General features: G+C 42.6%; 1 protein-coding gene across 1 annotated transcript in view; it reads right to left on the bottom strand.

Annotated features, from left to right (window-relative positions):
• Window positions 1-1,009: 1,009 nt before the first annotated feature.
• ANKRD13C (ankyrin repeat domain 13C) overlaps window positions 1,010-20,479 on the bottom strand; it is an 80,336-nt gene continuing 60,866 nt past the window's right edge. The window contains exons 7-13 of the mRNA XM_036754528.1: window positions 19,677-19,821; window positions 17,702-17,833; window positions 16,413-16,574; window positions 12,299-12,378; window positions 11,297-11,395; window positions 10,952-11,052; window positions 1,010-5,657 (exon numbers count right to left, since the gene is read on the bottom strand). Coding sequence (XP_036610423.1) covers window positions 5,527-5,657; window positions 10,952-11,052; window positions 11,297-11,395; window positions 12,299-12,378; window positions 16,413-16,574; window positions 17,702-17,833; window positions 19,677-19,821 — 850 coding nt within the window. The 3' untranslated portion in view covers window positions 1,010-5,526. The remainder of the gene's footprint in view (window positions 5,658-10,951; window positions 11,053-11,296; window positions 11,396-12,298; window positions 12,379-16,412; window positions 16,575-17,701; window positions 17,834-19,676; window positions 19,822-20,479) is intronic.

The following is a 20,479-nucleotide window of genomic DNA, read 5'->3' as shown; positions in this document are numbered from 1 at the left end:
CCTAGGTAAGTCACTGAACCTGCCTCAGTTTCCTTACTTATAGAGGATGAGAACAAGTACAAAGAACAAGTAACAAGTTCCCAGGGTTGCAAGAATTAAATGAATAGCACAACGCCTGGCATAGAGTAGGTGTCTCGATAAAGTTCAATGGCTTTTAGCAAATAAAGTTTGATGACTAAGTAAAGCTGGTAGGTGGAGCTATCTTGATTTGGGGTCAGCAAAGATGCTTCAGGTTGCTTCCTCCCTAGTTATTCTGGGCAAGTCTCTTAACCTCAATCTCAGTACACTTTAGCTATTACAGCTAAGTCCAACACTAATGTTTTATACTTGTAGTCATGGCACGGAGGGGACTGAGCTATTCCTCAGATTCGGGGTTTTTAATGCCACTCGAGTTCCGCTGGGTCCCACACCAGGCTGGAAAGGCTTCAGATTCTATTGCAGGTTCTGTCCACCATGGAGCCAAGCCTTATGTTGTCTATCACAGTCCAGGGCACTTTTCTGTTAGTGAGTAGAAAGGCTGTGATAGAAGATTCTAATTCAGTGATGAGAAGTGAGGAGTGTACTAAGAATGTCTAGGTCCTGACCTAGAAAACATCTCGTATTCCTGTTCTTTGAGGGAAGCTGATCTATGACTTGGAAATGGGCATCTATTAAATGGGCCAATTAGAAAGTTCAGGTTCTATGAAGACTTGAACTAGTTTTGCCTAATCCATACTGGTATATATACACGGATCAATTTTTATTCATGTGTTTGCTTTCAAAGTGCTAACAATTAGAAGTATCCCTAGGTCTCTGCTGCTAGCGGACACGATGTACTCTTTAGCAATCAAGTATCTCTTTAGAATGGCTGGTTTCCTTCCTTTGCTGCTCTAGCACCCACAATGTAACAGTGGTTAGCGTAGGCCTAGCTGAGCAACATTTTTTCTTTTTATTCACCTGGTGAGAGTAAAATGGAGAAGATGAAAGAGCAAAATCTTAAGGATTCACAAGGGGAAAGGAACTGAAATCGTTGGAAAATTTAGGATTTTATTTGTAATAACAAAAAAATGTCCTTGTAGAAATGTTGCAGAGGGGAGCATCAGACATGAGTCCTTTCCATAACATTCTTTCACGTAAAAGAAAAAAAAAGGGTGGCTGGGTCCCCCAGTGCACATTTTCCAAAATTACAGAATAATATTTGCATTTACAGATAAACTTCTGAAAATGACACCTTATTACCAGAGCTAAACAGCTGCATTTCTTCATTCTATCAATACAATCTAAGGTGCTGGCGGGCTAGAAAAGTAGGTTAGCACGTAACAAACAAATGGTTAAAATACCTAAGAATTGCTAATGGTCTGGGGTTACTGGGTGTTGGAAGCACAGTAAAATGATAAACTCTAGCATTAAGGGAAATTTAACAAAACTTAAGAACAAGGTAACAAATTTTCTACATGAAGAGTGTAAACTTAAAGTCAGTGAAAGCACTAGGGTCTGAAACGTACCCATGAGTCACAAATGACTTCAAAGCACAAAACCAAGCTAAGATGACAAGTAGGAGGCTGGTGAAGAGCATTTCCTATTCTGTGGCTCCAATTAGGACCTAAAAGATTGTTTTCCCACATTTTATCGTCACTAATAGAGCTAGGGAGGTATAACGGTGCGGTCAAAACCCCAAATGGAAATTTCGCTAGTTGTGTAAAAGTTGGACAAGTTACTTAAGTCTCGGCCTCTCGTATGTAAATGAGGTCGGTTAGATTTCTACCTCAAAATCTGCAATGACGTTAAAGGAATTTTTTAAAAAGTTCGATGACTTGTAATCTTACAAAATTTCATTTTATAAAAGATCATTTGTGGACTAGATTTGGCAGATGACTAGCAGGTAGGTAGTTCTTCAGCAAAGTCATTTTGTTGGGTTTTGTTTTTATTATTGCCATGGAATCTGTAGGTTCTAGAAGCCAAAGGCTGCCCCGCCTTTGCAAAGTTTGTGATCATCCTTTACAGCAGCTTCAAAGGGCAAGGAAACCCCTGGGGGGTGGGGGGAACAGGCTGGAAGGGCAGGGAGACGCCAAACAGGGAGCTGATATGACAAGTGGACGTGGCAAACGGGGATTGCTGCTTCTTTCCATCTCCGTCTCACGTGGACAAATGATAGGTGTATCTCAGTGCCCATTTCTCTTCGGTTTATACCAAACCGTAGCCATTCCCACGTGCAAACTGAACTTGGCCTCACCATAAACCTAAAAGGTTACTAATAATTCATTTATCCTCTTATTTAAAGAATATATTCTGATCTGAAATTTCCATTTTAAGTGAATGTTAATATTCCAGAAGTCAATGCCCAACAACTTTGTAAAATTAAGACTGTACTGGGTCAATTTCTTTAAACCTATTATCATTAAATTCGACAGGAAGTTCCAGCAGAGGGCGTTTCTACACCACACCAAGCAATGAATCCACACATTCAAACAACAGTCACAGAAAGCTCTAACATGACTGTACTCGAGCTTTCTCTTCAACTTCCCCACTTCCTCCACCCGGAGAAAACTTCTATAAAACCTGTGTAGCTCAGAGGGAAAAGAGATGAACTGGTATTTGTTATTCTTAATAAATGGTCTTGGAATTTCACCCAATAACCTATCTCCTCAGGAAAATTATAGCTGAACTCCCTGCTTTTTAGAAGGGTGTAAAACTTTGACACCAGAAATGCTCCCTTGGATCAGTCCTGATCTGAGACTTCGAATTAAGGTAACGACTCCAGGTGTAGGCTCGTCACTGATGAGTACATTTCTATGTCTCTCAGAAAGACTTCCACCCTCCTGATTACTGTGGACAGATACTGTCACACCTTCGGTACCTGGAAGAGGGGGAAAGATCCTTGCTATTTCTCTGCTTTCTACTGAAATGCTGCACACAGTAGGGGCAGAGTATTTTCTAGCAAAAACCAGCTTGTTAATGCTCCCTTCCAGCATTATGTAAACAGCAGATCCCAGTTTCAAAGTATTCAGTAGCACTTCAAAAACAAACCGTCCTATGAGTACTACCAAAGGAATAGTGTTTTGATGATTTCACCTGAAACAGTACTTATCTGACAAACTAATTTAAAAATCACATTCCTGAAAATCTGCAAAATACTGTGAAAAGTTTATTTGCATCAGAGCTGATTCCTAATAGTTGCCATTGGAAGAGGTATGGGGGCATTTGTTCGTCCTTTCTGACTGGGAAGATGACAACATGGTGGAATGGAGAACTTGTGTTTCTTAAAAAGTACAAATGTGTGCAAAAAAATTCTAAGTGCAAAAATATTCAGTAGTTTTTCTACCTCCAGTGCACCCCAGTAAAATATTCACAGCTTTCAGGAGATACTGACCAAGCCCACACTGTGATTAAATGAGATGTGATTCCTCCCACCCCCCCCCAATAAATTATACTAAGATTCTACACACTAACCACGGGAAACTGAAGTCCTGCCTGCTCCCCCCTCCCCAGTATCGGACCTTGAAGAGACAGGATGATTCCCAGCCCAAGCCAGTAAAATCTGAAAGGGAGACAGGCTGAGCAATCAGCTCTTCTTCCTTCAATAAAGCAGGACTACAATTTAACACCCATTCCCCAAGGTCTATGAAGCCACATACAACAATAATTATAATCTTAAAAATTTAACCATGAATACTTTTTCTGCACTATAAAAATTATTTCCTTTCTTAATATTAAAACATGAACATATATGCAAAGTCATATACATTGATATGGAGAAAGCAGCCTTAGAGATCCTTTTAAAAAACTTTCCTCTTAACAGTGTTGCTTCTGACTTTCTAAATGCATCTTCTATTCAACATCATAACCCTGCTCTGTAAACATCAGCTTCCTGGTAGATCACCATGGAAATGCAGTAGAACACATTCAGCCTTCGAGTCTTTGACACTTTCCACACTGGCAGAACAGGACATAGGCTGGCCAAGGCTGTGCAGCTGTTCTGGGCCAGTGTTTGGTTTTTGGAGAGATCTTCTTGGAATAAAAGGCTAAAAACCTCAGGACAGTTTGAACTGAGCAAATCTGATTTTGTAACAACCATGTGACTTGTTTTGGAAGTCCTGACAAACTTATTTCATGATCCAAACAGTAGATAGAGATGAACACCTTGGAACACATTCCAATTAATTCCAATTAATGTGGGCCTCCTGAAAGAGGCTGAAATGTGAGTCATACAAAAGAATTGACAGGTGCAGTCTTAAGTACACAGTCACCAAGAGCACATTTATATAAGTCACATTACTTGTAGCTAAATCCTCTAATAGACTTCACGCTGTGTGACTGTCAGACATAATTCTTACTAATTTATTTTCAACTTTGGACCTTCAAACCAACTTGGAATAATAAAGAGGAGAGATTTAAAATGCAAAACTTGGAACCCATGATTTGGACACCTGGAGACAAAATAAATCAATACATTTTCTTCTAAGTGGCTTAAGAAAAAAAGATGAAGGCGTAATTGTCATGAAACTTAAGTGTACACTTCTAGAATTTAACAAATGAATTTTATATGTTATATGAAACACTTATATCCTATATTCAAAGTGTTTGATATAAATATGGGAATATATTTTCAAAGTCTTAGGTTTGTGTTTTTTCTTTTTTTAAGACTGTAGACACTTCCAAGTTCACCCTTAACCCACCCGAGCCACAAACAAGGCTCTGGCCCTGAACGGGAGCCAATTTCACAACTTGTGAATTCCTGTTTTTGAAAGTACTAGAATTTGTCAGATGAACATTTGTAAGCATGCTAACCAATACTTTATCATGAACATAGATTAGAAAAGAAAATTAGAGACTCTATGGCAGAAAGATTAGTAAGAAACATTTTCCATTTGAGAATTCAGATAAAAACATGAATAGCACCACACAGGAGTTGCACTAAGGTGCTAAAAGGAGGTACCGTATTCCCTGCAGAGTGAATGCTAGTTCTGAAATGTATTGCAATGTGAAAATGCAACTGTTTAATGGTCACCATTTGGTTCGTTCATCTACAGAAAACTGCATTCCTTCCAGTTCATTATGTTCAACAACATTCGAGTGACTCAACTATATATAATGTGACACACTTTACAGGGGATGAAAACCAAGCTGAAGGATGTCTGCCACCTTGAATAGAAGATGACAAGTTTAAAAGGACTTCGATCTCTATTAAGACATCTCTTTTTTTAAAACGTTAATGGTCCAGGAGTGTTTTCTTTATATGCTAAATCCATTTATCACCAAGAAGTGTAAAAAGGTGTAAAAACAAACTAGAGCCCCCACAGCTGCCTGACATCCCAACTCCTCAGAATCACCGAGGTGCCAAACTACCAAGCTTACAATATGTGTATTTTTAAAAAGGCGGGCAAGGGCACACATCAGGTCACACTGGATAACTGACTGATGTGTTCATTCAGTGTATTTCCCTTTTTTCTTCTGAAGGAGTACATCCTTTCCATTCGGACAAACATCTCGGGTTCTTTGCATCCACTTGCTTTCACTGGTAAGCTGGTATTATTTTTTTCAGGCAAGTTAAAGATCAGGAAACCGGCTTGGATCCTCCTTGTAGTCATCAGGGATAGTGAAGATGCATTCATCAAATTCATCATATCTAAACTCCTGAAAAGTCACAGTGGCTGTGATGGTGGGAAACACAGGTATATCTACAAGGAGAGGAAATAAACAATGGCCAACAACACGAACAGCTCAACAAAAGCATCCACAGCCCTGAAAAGGGAGAGCTCCGTGCTAAGCAAATGGCAGGGAAGAGGCTCACTTGGGCCTCCAAGGGGCTAAGGAATGAGCGAGCACCCACCCTAGAAGCAGCAGGCCAACATCCACAGCAAAACAACAGAACAATCAACTGTTACTTCTGGGTTAGGAAATGTCTGTGCTTCAAACCCAGACCCTTAAAACTCTGTGGGAAGGGAGCTCCTCCCACCAGGGCAGGAATTCTTCCTGGAGGACCCTGCTTCACAGACCCTGGCACTGGCAAAGGCACCTTGCTAAGACAGTCCAGCTTCACTGTGGGCCATGCATGCTGATTCACCACCCTCCCTAGCACTAGGATGGGAACCTTTGGGGCAGCACCTCTTTGCTCCTCTTGTGCCCATCAATGTTTTTATCCTTCATTTTATAGACAAAAGGGCCCTAAAAAGTCAGCTTCACAGGACAGCTGAGTGTGGTGAGCACAGTCTCCATGACCTAAGACTTCCAATCAAGTCCATTCCATGTCTCTGTGGCTCACACTGTTTGTGAAGGTTCCCCTCCCAGTGGACAGGAATCATTGTTCCAAGTTCCACCGCCCAGGATCGAGCAAAGTTAGACTCATTCTTCTTCCATGGCTGCTCTTGAAAAGAGTGATCTAGGGCTCCATGTTTCTCTTCTCCGGTCTTCTCACCAACCTCGGTACCTTCCTCTGAGCACACGTTGGCTTAATTAACCATGTTGCTCACACAAGAATTAACCAGACCCCAAAAGGCCAAGCGACTTAAAACACATAAATAACTGACAGTCAATCTTAAATTACATTAGCTATCCTTTCACACTCTTTCCATCTTTTCTGCCCTGCAATGCTCCTTGAGATCCTCTCCAGTACTTCTCTCATCACTCCTGAAGCCCTGGGCCCAGAAGAGAAAATTAATCCCTTCCCCACCCTCTCCAAACCCCACTGTGTCTCAGTAAACCCTCTGCCTTTGAGGTTTAATCTATCCAATTTTTGACCCCATCTAACTCCTCGTCACTATCATTTACCAAATGTTCCTGGGCATTTCCCCTTTTTCCTTCAAAAATTCAGTAGCAAGCTCAGTTCCTCTCCACCACCCTCCCAGCTCTCATACTTGGGACTCCAACATGTCAGTGTCCATCTGGCCCCCTGGCTTCCAAAACGGCACTGGACTCAAAGGTCCTGCCACACAAAAGGATAAATACAACTTGCAGCTGATTGTCGCCATGATGATTGTCCATCATCACCACAATCCAGAAGTCCAAAGTTCTTCTCTTCAACCAATACCTCTTCCCTTCAAACCTGCCACCCCAGGACTTCTAGTTCCTCCTAACACTTCCTGGCCATCACCCCTGCACTCCAGCCACACCTAACCTTTCTTTCCCATTCGGATGAGTTCCAACATACACTGTTCATTAACCCTTGAGTCTCTCGGTCCTCTCCCATTGCCTTGTCAAACTAAACCTGGCTTCCTCCACCTTGTAAACTGACATCACTACAAACTTATGTTATTTCATCTCAGCTGGTCAGTCCTTTTATTCTGATCTGTCCCTTTGTCACATTCTTCTTAACCACTATTCCAAACCTGTTCCCTCTCTCCTCAGACCTCCTATAGCAGCCTTCCTCTTACTTCATGAGAAGACAGCTCCTCCTCCCCATGACTCCACACCTCAAAACCTATCTTCATCATCCATTCTATCCACTTTGGTCTTGGAGGAAGAGGTTGATTTTCTTGATAAGGCTTCTGATTTTTCTGCTTTTCTTCCTTCGGCAAAGCTTCCCCTTTAATAATGCTATTCCGTGTTTTCAAGCCCACTGCACTCCTTCCTTGCTGCCTACAAAGACACCGAGGTCTCCCATATGCTTAACCCTCCCCCCAAAACCCTTGACCTGACATCTAGCCATTCCCTTAAGGTACAGGCCTGTGTCTTCTCTCTTTCACTGTCCAACTTACAGGAAGGAACACCTCCCCCTCCCCCATCTCCAATTCCTCACCTTTCAATCTCTTGTCATCTGACTTCCCAAGCCAGTGCTTGACTAAAACAGCTCTCTACATGGTGACAAAAGACCCCAATTGTTGATCCAAGTCCTTTTCTCAGCTTCCATCCTTCCTGACCTCTCGGCGGTTTTGACCCTGTCACTTCCGCCCTCCTTGTGGACATACCAGATGAACGCTCTTCACTTCTCTAACTCAGCCCTCTCTTGCTCCTTCCCTTGGGGGTCTTACCGCTCCTTGTCCATCTCCTGTCCCCTTCTACACCATCCCTCCCCCTTTTCAGACCTGGTTTAGCACAACGTGGGGCACAAAGCTTAAGAGATGCTTCTCGGATTCCTTTGCAGGATCTGCTCCCCGCACTGCCCAGAGTCCTCTTCTCTTCTCCCTATTACTTCACTGCCCTCTCTCGCTCAAGAAACAACTTTAGATTTATTTACATGCACACGTACTGTATCTCACACACCTTGCCCCCACCCCCAACAATAGTCTTTGAGGGCATCCCTTATCTTCATATTCTTCAAAACAAGGAGTTTAATAAACACTGACTAAACTGACAGAAGGAACCAGGAGGTGACCCACTGTGAGAAGACCTCCAGTGAGGAGGTACTGGCTACCTCATGTATAGCACTTCTGATCCTCAGCTCCAAGTGTGAGCACACCTTCTCTTGAAATAAGTCAAAATCTACTTGCTAGAGTATGGAATGACACTTAAAAATCGGGGGGGGGGGGGGGGGGGGGAGTGGTCAATGCAGAAATTTGTTTTGCTTGACTATCTATAAATGTCTGAAACAGGGCTTTATTTTTTTTCCCTATCTCAATTGAGGTCAGGAGTGGAAGGAACAGGAGGTGGATTTTTTGCTGACTAAAAAATACAAATATAATTTTTAAAAAATCCACTTGCTATGTAATTTGTACGCTTTGATCCTAACTTGTAATTCTCTGGTTTAACAGAGAATAAATTTAACACTGATTCCAAAAAAGCATCTTTCCAAATCTTTTGATCTCATCATCTCCCACAGTTTCAATAACTATCTTTCTGCTGATGCGTCCCCATTCTATTTATTTGACCCTGCCTTCCCTCTGGACCTCCAGGCTCATATCTCCACCTGGCCAGCAGACATCTTACACTTAACATGTCCCTAACGGGTCTCATTTTCTTTCCCCCTAAACCTGCCCCCTCTCCCAAGCTTCCCTATCCCTTCTGAGGGCACCAACATCCTTCCCCATCACCCAGGCCCACAACTCCTCACTCCCTCTCAGCCCTGCCATCCCATCTGCTGCCAGATCCCTTCTCTCTGTTTCTTATTCTCCTCTAACACTGTCTCCAGGCTGGTGCGGGCCTCCCTACCTCATCCTGTTCACCAGGCTCCTTGCCTTCACACTCTCTCCACTCTGGTCTCCTGTCCACTCAGCTAACCAAAGGCTGACCAATGAACTCCAATGGCTCCCTATCACCCCAAAAGCCCTTCCTAACTGGCCTCTTCCTACTGGTCCATCTCCTTACACCTTACTCCCCACCCAGGAAGGCTACACTTCAGTGCCCACCCCACAAGCTACACTTTGCACTGTCTTGGGCTATTCCCATGCCTGGAACTCTCTCGTCCTCATGTCTGCCTCCTGGCTTCCTTCAAGTCTCAGCTAGACTTTGGCAAAAAGCTCTTCCCAGTGCTCCTTAACATCAGTGCCTTCCAGAGGCATGTGTCCTGTATAGATGCCGTTTGCAGATCATCTTCCTTGTCAGACTGGGAACTCCTTGAAGGCAGGGGCTGCTTTTGTCTTTTTTTTTGGCGGGGGGGGGGGGGGGGGGGGGGGATGTACCATGCACAGCTCTTGGCAAAGAGTAAGCACTTAAATGCCTGTTGACTTCACTAAAGACCCTCTATTTCTCTTTGTGACTTCATCAGGACTCAATGACCATCGCTTTGCACCCTCTCTAGAATCTACACACCCAGCCCTAATCTTTCCTACATCAACTCCTGCTAGACATCACCACTTGGAAGTCCAATGTGGATCTGAAACTCAACAGGTATAGAACCAAAGTCATGCTACTTCCTCAATAAGCACTTATTAAGTACTTACTGGGTAGAAGGTCCTATGCTAAGAACTGGGTCTTCTCTCTCCTCAAAGAACCTGTGTCTAATGGAGAAGACGGCGAGATCTTACTACAGAAGCTCAGCCACTGTCCTTTCATAACCCCAGGTCCATGACCCGGGAACCATCCTCAATTCTTCTCTCTTCCTTGAGCCCTGCGTATCTGATCACCGGCCAAGTCCATCCCAACCTCCACAACATCTCTCGTACCTGCCCTGTGCTAATCACTCAAGCTTTCGCTGGACTAAAATAACCTTACTCGTCTCCTGGCTCCAGACTCTCAACTTCACATCCTCCCTGCCCTCTCACCTCTAGGAGAAAATACTAACTGCTGGCCTCAACACGTAAAGCCCTTCCCAATGTGGCTCCAGAATCTGTTCAGAATAATATCAAATAATTCCCCTCGTACACAGCCCACTCCAACACAGCGGACCTGCTACATCTTCCCTGTCAGTCTTCGACCTCTATCCCTTTGGAAGTTATCACCTACCTGTGAGATGAGCTCCCACCTCACCATCATTCCTCCAAAGGACAGCTGAGGGGACACCTCCTACACGAGGCCTTTCCTGGCTCCCAAAGGAGTCTCATTTTCTCTCTCAAGATGTTAATTAGGATTTATTTACATGCACACCTACTGTATCCCGGCTGCCCCCAAGATGCAACGTGAGCCCCTTGAGGGTGACAAACTAGACTATATAATCTAATTAATGTTCCTCTTAAATTCCTGCATCCACCCACACCTAAACCCAATTCTACCCATAAAAACGTGGTGATCAGTAAAGTGAATCCCACTTTACTTTCGTCTTTAACGAAAATAGCCATGCTGATATGTAGCTAGAGAGTTAGTAGAAGTGTTCAGAACATATTATCACCCAGAGAATCATTACAAAGGGAAACAGTTGTCTATAAAAACTATCATTTCCCAGTTTGAAAATATAGATGGGCATGTTAAATTTTTAATGAGGAAAACCTCTCCTTGACAGTATAAAATAAATTAATTACATTTAAAATGCAAGGAGAGATAAATATTTTTTATGCCACATCATTATATTTCTAATTATTAGTAATCAATCTGACAACGTACTTCTCAAAAAAAAATTCATTTCGTTAAGGCGATAAAGTTATTAGCGTGAACACCCTCTTACCGAGCTTTACAGGAAAGCCAGGAGGAAGTTTCATCTGAACAAATTCTCTAAGCTTGTTAAAGTGCTTGAAGGGCGCAATGACTTCTAAAACATTCAGTAATCTGGAAGAAAGATCAGAAAAAAACCACCTTTAGCAATTACTCAGATTGCTACATCTCTGCTTGAAGTCAAAATACCAAGTCTCTCATTTCTGTGTCAGCTGCTTTGGAGTTCAATGGTTTGATCCGCACCTTGTGTTTCCTAAGATCTAATCTCAAAGGCATAAAAAAGCCCAAACTAAGAATTCATTCTGGACACAATCTTAAAACTCTTGATAAACATACACAGTTAGGAATGTCAACTTACAATTCAATTCCTAAGGGAAATTCCTGGCTCATGGCTATTGTGGCTTTAAACGTTTTCTTACTTTCTTTGCAAACAAGTTCTCTACCCAGATGAGGAGCTCTACAATGGGAAGGAAATAAAACAATTAATTTTGTCAATAGATTATTTTCACCTTACGGACAGATTCCTATAATATTTTATCATGTTCACTAAACGAAGTTGAAAAGTGTGCTGAAGCACTAAATGGACAAAAAGAACAACCATCTAGAAATTCCTCGGAGCTTTCCTAGTTCTCAAGTAACCCCGCATTTCCCAATACGTGAGACATCTACCGAAGGGCATCATGCTGCCTCCAGTACAGAACAGGAGTCACCTCTCTCTGCTGCATGTGCACAATCCCTGCCATTACATTTTCTCCGTGCGTGATCAATGAGCAGCCAGAATGATTAACACACTCGACTTTTTGGAGGACAACCCAAGAGCTCGAGTCAGTGAAGTCTGGATCTTTGCCTGCTCACTTGGTGGTGATGAGGACATTTGAAATAGAAAAGAAAGATGATGCAATTCATCACCATTCATTTTTTTTCCTTGTTAATCATGTTAGTTAAATTCTAGTAGGAGAGAAATCATGAATTGAGGAATTCAAGGAGTCTGGATGGCCTAGGAATTTTAACATGTCAGATTAACAATGGTTTCCTTTTGCTAGGCAAAGAAGTAGCTGTTCCGAAGTGCTCTTTTCCAATTTAATGGCAGTCTGCCTCTTAGACAACTGAACGAGAAGCGTTACATTATGCAACTAACTGCCAGCACCGTCAAATTTAAACAACACACAAGGCCAAGCACCGAGACCCCTCCGCCCAACAGTGCCAAGCTCTGCATTTACACTGAGGAAAGAAAACCAACCATAAACCAAAAAGTGATATCTGGGAGACAGATGCAGCTGCCTGACTTTCAGAAAAACTGTTTGTTTTTCCTCAATTCCAAGGCCGCCCACTCCCAAGTAGAGTTTTGTAGAATACTCACTTTCCATTCTCGGCAGATATATACTCTTCCCAGGTAATCGTGTTAGGTGGGGGTGGAGTCAGAGACTGTCTTCGGACAGGCTGCAACAGACAATGGGGGGTTGGCCAGTCAGAAAAGAGAATACACAGGGAATCCTTTGGCTTGTCTCTCTGCTTTCCCTGACAGGTCTACAAGCCTGGACAAACAGGTCTCCTGCCATCCAGCCTGGGGCTCTCCCTAACACTGGAGGATGGGAGGACATAGTAAAGTTTCAAGTATTTTTGACACCAAAATGTTTTCTTGGAAGTCCTAGCACTAACAGACTTCATCACCAAGGCCGTCCCTCCTGAGGGAAAAGGAGGCCAGCTGTGGACAGGAGTACCTGGAGCTGGTCGAGGGGACAAAACTCTGCGCTATTCAGAGCTGTCCCTGCAGGAGTGAGATGTAGGCTGGAGAAGGGAAGGCAGAGACAAAAGGTAGGCAGAGCAATAACCTCCCCATAACAAAACTAGAAGCCAGAGGAAGAACAAAATGCTACGATGAGGGTCATTTCTTTATCCTGGACGCCAAAGGAAGGGAGAATCCCTACTTAGGAAATGAAGACTGATGAGAGAGGTCACTAAATTTGAGGACATCACTTCTTAGGGAAAGGCAGTGTATGGAGATGGGGACAGTGAGTGTCAGCCTGGTGTGTGACCACAGGAGTCAAGCCAAGGGCGTCCTCACCAGAGTAGGAAACTGTACATGCCAAAACACAAAGGAAAGAACCTCAGCAGAGTTTGGAAATATCAAATAATGAAAGAGGCTTGGAGGAAGATATCTGGGAAGCAAGATTATTTGGCACAGAAAGGAGCCCTGCCACAGGATGGCCTCATGCCTCTAATTCAGTCAACAAGCATTTACCAAGTGCCTACTGGGTGCCAGGTCCTGTGCTAAGCACTAAGGCCCTGACATAAACCAGGGAAGCCAGGAGCTAGAGAGAAGGGACAGGGTTCTAGGTCTGGGGGACAGCCAGAGAGAATGGGCCAGAGCTGGGAGAAAGAGGGTCTTATTCAGAATAACCAAGAGTTGGGAAGGGGTGTGTGTGTGTGTCTGTATGTGTGTGCGTCCGTGTGTGTATGTGTCGGGAGGAAGAAAGGGGGAGATAAGACATCTGGGAGTGGGAAGGGGAGGGACAGGTCACGTATATAACAAAGAGGGTAGGCAAAGGCCCATGGCCAAAGTAAGGGAGCACTGGTAGAATTTAGGCCTATGCTGGGCGAACAAGGAGCAGCAGGTGTGATATGGTACAGATTCCTCCCAATTACAGCTGCCTCAAAGTGAAAAGGGCCAATCAAGACCTCTTGGGTTCCTGCTCCTCAAAGGCCTCCTGTGACCAGGGAATGACCACAACAGGCCAACATGACTGGGCTTGGACCACGTGGCTGACAAGGTCCTTCCCACCTGTCAACATGTCTAGTTCCATGATAGCCACAGTGACCTCCCCTTGGTAAGAAAGAAGGAGAGCGGGCTGCATCGAAGCAGGCACTCCCTGGAGAAGCAAAGTGAAGTCTGACAAGGTCACTCGTGCTGCACACCTGTGGGCAGCAGCTGTGTTTGCAAAACATAACTGCAGCTTCAGCACGAACACCCAGGCAGAGGAGGAGACAGAAAAAGACTAGAAAGAATTCAGAAGAACCCTGAAAATTAAGTCAACATACTTTCTGATATGCAATGCCTTGGTGCAAAGGTGAGAAATGTACGTAAATGTATGTGGGAAATGTATGTAAAAGTGTGGTCCAAGCACAGCTAAGTGAGCTCATACTCCACACCTTAAACACTGAGAAAAGAACTAGGAGACACCAAACAACATGACCAAAAAGAAACTGATTTTATTTGAAGAGACAGGAAATACTTCTTATTCAAGTAAAAGCCACTCTATAACCAACCTTCTGTGTACAGACAACCAACCATTCAGAGAAGAGAGAATTAAAAAAACAGTAGAAAAAAAGATAGAATGTAATTACAACTGAATCCTCATCTAATTAAGTGAGAAAGACAAATAGGAAGTGGTCAACAAAAATGATACCAGGAGGAGCGGAAGGTTAAAGCACCTTCAAGAAATCTTGGGAACAAGAGTCCTAACTAACCAGCCATGTCAAGGACCCATGAGGACAAGAACGGAAGAACAACCTTTCAAGACAATGGAGCAGTTACACCAGAGGCATCTGAGAGCAAAGGCGCTTCACTGGAACAAGAGACTCCAAAGGAGTTGCCATGTGGAAGTGGTGCAGCTGGGAGAGTGTGCCAAGACAGCGGAGGAAAGGTGTGGAAACAGCCGCCCACCTCAATGTCCACTCTCCTATCTCTAAACCTTCAAGAGATGAGACACACAGAGGGCACCCCTGCTAACAGCACGGGTAAAGAAGGGAATCAGAGGTTTTGGCAAGCAATATTCAACAATGGGCCACAGTTTTACCATTTCACAAGGAAGGGAAAGAGTCAGAGAATAAATTATCTCCATCGTGTTTATTCTCTGAGGATGTAAATAAGCATTTGATCTGGTAGAGCAAATGCCGCCTTGAAGGCTCTCTCCCATCCACACATTCCAATCATTCAAGACTCCATTAAAAGTAAACAACAAAAGTAATACTGCTCAGCACCCCCGCTTCATAAAAACCAGATGAGGCACAAAACAGCCTTGGCCACCAGAGCACAGTCCAAGCTGAAGAGAGATGGAAGGATTCCCTTCCTTTAGCTGCTGCCTTTAGTGGTCCCAAAACATTACAGAGCCTCCCCCAAGGGATCAGTCATCATTCCGAGGATGCAACTGGGGACGGACAACTCACTGACAGAGTTCGACCTGGAAGAGCAAGTACAGACCAGGTAAGCAGAAAGCCAGGGGCTGCACTGCCTCTGAGAAACTGGAAACAAAGGCGCATCTTCTTAGCACCAACATTCTACAGGTGTTCCTGGACAAGACATGGAATACAATGGTCTCCAAAAAAAGGGAAAAGAAATATCTCCCAAAAGGCAATGAAATGCAAGCAGCCTGCAGCCAAAGAAAACCAAAGAAAATCTGTGGGAATAAAGAAGTCACCAAGGAAATGCATGACAGGAAAGAGAACAAGAAAGCTAAGATGGTCCTGAGGCCAGGGTGGAGTGTGGCACATGGAGCCACGGATCCCTGGTGATCTCAAGAGAAAGCTAGGGAGCCCCCTAACAGGGTGAGGACCCCCCGTGGCAAATTTATGGGACTCTGACACCACAGAAAGGGATAAAATGAAATCTGCATGTTCCAAGGGACTTCCCAAATCACAAGACCACAGATCTATTTGAGTTAACTGCTCATAGTCAGTGGGGATCTGGTCAACAGTGGGGAGAAGCGTGATGATGGGGAGAAGGCCTCACTCACCATTCTAAAATTTATGTGATTCTGTTCCCTCGAGCTGCCCAAACATGCCTCACTGCTACAGAGACCCCCCCACCCCCAACATCAACGGCCCAGAGACCTCTAGAAAATGTAGTGCACTCAGCTGTCCACAGCCAAGCCACAGGCCAAGAACTTCAAGCCTGACACCATCAACATGGAAGAAAGAGGAAACATTTCCCTTTCATTAATGATTTCTGAAAAAAAGACTGACTCTCCCTCGATTGTTCAGGCTGGACGTACAGGCAGAGCCCCCACCCCAGTGGTGCTGGTCCTCCTGAACACCCCATATACCACAGTACATGCTTTGAACAAAATAACTGCCAGGTGAATAAGAGAATGAAGAATCATGGGATGGGCAAGGTGGACAGAGCTCTGTGAAGACAAAACTAGAAAAAGTATTTCATGAGAGTGTGACCAAAAGCAAGAAGGTAAGAATTTAACAACACTGCACATTATGTTTGTGATAAACGGCAAGGTAATTTTTTAATACAAGATTAATCAATAGCAAAAATTAACTCAAAAGAAAATTTCAACACTAAGTCCTTGATTTATCGGGCCTACTTACCCCTTTTTAAATGTTGACTACATAAAAAGGTTAAAGTTAGAAAGAAAACAAACAATATGTGAAAAGTAAAGCAAATTTTAAAATTCACTCTTTTCGAAAAGGTTAAAATCTCTCACCTTACAGAATTCCGAAACAAAAATTTTTTTTGCTTACTATACCTCAAAATTCTGTTCCATTAAGTTTCCTCCTTTACTTAAACTCTCCATGATGGCCTTATTTCGAAGAATATCTTCTTCACTAAGGTGTTCTCTCCTTTTTCTGGATTCTAAAACAAGTCCATTCACCAGGTAAAAGTAGGCCAAAAAGTTTCCCACTCTTTCCTGAAACAAGATCACATATTTTAAAAAGTTAAGAATATCTACAATAAAAGGAATCTTCAACAGAAAGAACCTCCAATTTCATCATTCACTGAAAACTATTTGAAATTGATACTCCTTAATCAACCACAAGACAAGATTCATCCTTTGGGTCCTAACTAAATGTATTAGAATTTATCAACTTCAAATTCTAGATGAGAATGAAAAATAAACACTTTAAGATTTCTAGATGAGTCGCAACCTCTTGGGGTTTGACAGCTACTTGGGAGATTAATAATATTGTTTTAAAAGTATCAACTAGTTAAAAAGAAATAAAAATAACAGGGTATTGTTTGACTCCTTGTCAGTCTTGCTGGTTCATCATCTGAACCAGTCTGTCACTCAGTGACCTCATCAGCCCCCATGGACTTTACTTCTATGTGGATGATGCCTGGAGCTATCTCTTCCAGCCTTCCAGCCCTCCCACCTCCTCTGAGTTCAGCTGCCTAGCAGATACTTCAGACCTGGAGAGGTGGTAGATATCTCAAACTCAGTATGTCCAACAATGAATTTGTTACCCACCTCCAAATTTCCCTATTGCTTCTGAAAGACCACCATCCTTCCAATCTCTCAGATTCATCCTGGTGGTCTCTCTCCCCCTTATCCCCCATATCCAATCAGTTGTCAAAACTTCTCTCTCTCTCCACAACATCTCTCCAATCAGAGATACCAAGTTAGTGAACAGCAGGAGAATCCAGGAGATAAAAATGTTACTGAATAATTAGCCAGGAAAACAAATCTTTTGGGGGGTTTTGAAGTTTTGTTTTGGGGGGAGGGGAAGCAACAAGACTTATCTTCTTAACTTCCAATCATGCCACCTAAAACTGAATCAAGTCTTATCCTTGGGGTTTCCAAAAGCAGTTTGAAGGATCAAAATCAGCTGAGGACAACCACCCCAACATCAATCATATCACAGAATACATACATTCTTAGCCATGCAGCCTCCCGGTAGCAGAATTACAGGGCAAAAAGAGGGTAAATTTCTTAAAACTGGTCTGTCAGCTACTTCCAACTTCACGACTGACAGAGTCTTAGGTAGAAAGAAAGATAAATGATTTTATGAAAGATCAAAATGTCTAATTTACACATACTGTTTTGTCTTCCCGGAAAAGCCATCCTGTTTGGGCACGTGTGAAAGTGATGGATTTGGTTGATAAAGTTGCGGAATAAATATCACTGCTCATTAAAATGTCAACTTCTTCCTCTGTTTCCATCTCTGATTCCTTAAAAAAAAGAAAAATAAGTCTTGTAAACTAGATTTTATAGTATGTAGGTACTTAGAAAATTGTCGCATATCATCATTATCAAATATTTTTTAAGTTTTCTATTTGTTTTCCCAGGAAATAAAAGGAAAGAGAAGAAAGCAGATTCCATAGGGAAAATTCCTTTTAAAAATTTTTTTCAGTCTTTAATTACATTACACCATTTTTAAACATTTTTTTTAAGTTTTGTTCCCGATTCTCTCCCTTCCTCCCTCCTACCCCATCCCACTCCATAAGACAATTAATTAGATACAGGTTTATACAGGCGCGGTCATGCTAAACATATTTCCAAATCAGTCATGTAGTAAAAGCAAGCACAGACCCACTCCCCTCCAAAACACACGCACACGCGCACGCGTGTTAAAAAGAGTATGCTTTGATCTTCCTTCAGACTCTATCAGTTCTTTTTCTGGAAAGGGATAGTATTTTTCATCAAAAGAACTTCGGAACTGTCTCAGATTTTTGTATTACTGAGAAGAGCCAAGTCATTCACACTTCAGCATACAATACTGCTGTTGCTGTGCACAAATGTAACTGTAGCTTCAGCACAAACACCAGGGCAGAGAAAGAAGTAGAGAAGACTAGAAAGAATTCAGTAGAACCCTGCAAATATTCCTTAATCAAGATGCTCTTACCTTCTCTCTCTCCTGGTTTCCTTCCAGTCCTACCATCAACAAGAGGCTTTTCCCGCTCCCCTTTATGGGAGGTCCTTCCCTATTTTATCTCCAACTTTTCCTGTATATAACCTGTTTATACAAAGTTGTTGGCACATTCTCTTCCCAGTAAGACCGAGCTCCTCGAAAACAGTCTTTTGCTTTTCTTTGTAACCCCAGTAGTTTGTGCAGCGTCTGGCACACAGTAGGCACTTTAGACATGCTAACTAACTGACAAGGGTTTGACAAATATTGTTATCACTGGAGCTACAAAACAACTGCCAGAGGTGGGCGCTATAGCTTCACTCTAATCATGTGACAGATGAGGAAACTGAAGTCTAGAGTTTAAATGGCCAGGCTATGGTCACCCAGTTGGGGTCAGAAGGAGGAAATTAACCCAGGTCTTTCATACTCCAAGTCTCACACTTTACTCTACCCACTATCCCACACTACCACTCCTCACAGATGTTTCCACTGGGACCTGTGATTCTACTGATTCTGGGAACCTCAAGAGAGGAACCGTCACCCGTCAATGCAGACCGACCACTCTCCAGTGGTCAATCTTGCTCAGGATCACACATCTAGTATATGTCAGAGGTGGGAATCAAACCTAGGTGAACATGACTGACAAACTCCAGGCTACCTCTCTTCCTGACAGAGGGCATAACACCAAGGTATATATTAGCATGCTCCGCTCTCAGAAACGTGGAGAGCAGGATGTGGGTATGCCAGATTTCAGACAGCGGAAGACACTCATGAGAAGGAATTAAAGTCTCAAGTAAAAAGTTTAAGCACAAGAAGGACAATAACAAAAAGCAGAGAAAGTGTTCAAAAACCTAGTAGAACCAAAAAGAATCACATTATGGAAGCCAAGGGAACCTTTGACAAATAATCAACAGAGTTTACTGGAAAAAAAACAAACAAAAGCTTAAAGTTTCATAAAGATGCAACTTAAGAAAAGAATACTCAGTTTGACCAGGAAAAGAACAGATGACCTTGCAATATATGGACTCAATGAATCGATGTGTTGTACTCTACTCTCTTAGACAGCGATGTAATTCCACAGTAGAGTTGTTGTGGCTGCGCAGACATCCTCTGCCTCCATCCCCAGCCTAGCAGCCCCCCAGACCTCACCCATCAGCAGCTCTCACCTCATGATGGATTCGCTGGTAAACTCTCTGTTCATTATCTAACACTACGAACGACTCAGAGGGCGCTGCATCACCACTGAAAATGAAGCTCAAGTCCCCTCGTTGGCACTTCATGTCAGTGAAGTCTATGAGAGTTGTGTCAAGCCTGTGGAAAACGGACTGATGAAACAAACGCTGGAAGACATTGTAGGCACATAATTCCTAATAAAACAGTTGTATTAAAATCCGAAATTAACATATTTCACAATCAAATTAGTAAGATAAATTCATAAAGTTTTATTTAAAGGATACTACTTGACTCTAATCTTCCACATCATACAAATGTCTCCTAAGGTCTCTTCTACTCCAGTCCTTTAAGATTTAGTTTGTGATATTACTGTTGCTATTAATGGTATTCATTCACTAACCAGTTAGAGAAAGGTTGTTATGTGTAAAGCATTGTGCTAATGCTTGAAGGGATGGAAATATCAGTAAGATTCAGATTCCTGTCCTCAGAAAATTTATCCTACTAATTTCATCAGCACTGACAAGTAAAATGTAAACTGTGTTATAGCTAATTTATAGTCTCCCTTCTTGTGTCTTTACTAGTCATATGATTTCTTCCTAGTTCAAAATATATTTGACTTTTATTTGACACCAAAGTAGATTTTAAAATTCTCTCATGGAGCCATTTTATCCACAATTAAACTGTGAAGATCTCCCTTTAAATACTTTATTAAAAACCTAAAAACCAGCTCAAGGTCTTCCCCAAACTCCTCTCTCCTCACACCTTATCATCGCATAATACATTTATTTCGATCTAT

Source organism: Trichosurus vulpecula, chromosome 4, assembly GCF_011100635.1.
Source record: "Trichosurus vulpecula isolate mTriVul1 chromosome 4, mTriVul1.pri, whole genome shotgun sequence".
NCBI lineage: Eukaryota > Metazoa > Chordata > Mammalia > Diprotodontia > Phalangeridae > Trichosurus > Trichosurus vulpecula.
Note: the sequence above shows the minus strand (reverse complement) of the source record. Positions and strands in the feature narration are given on the sequence as shown.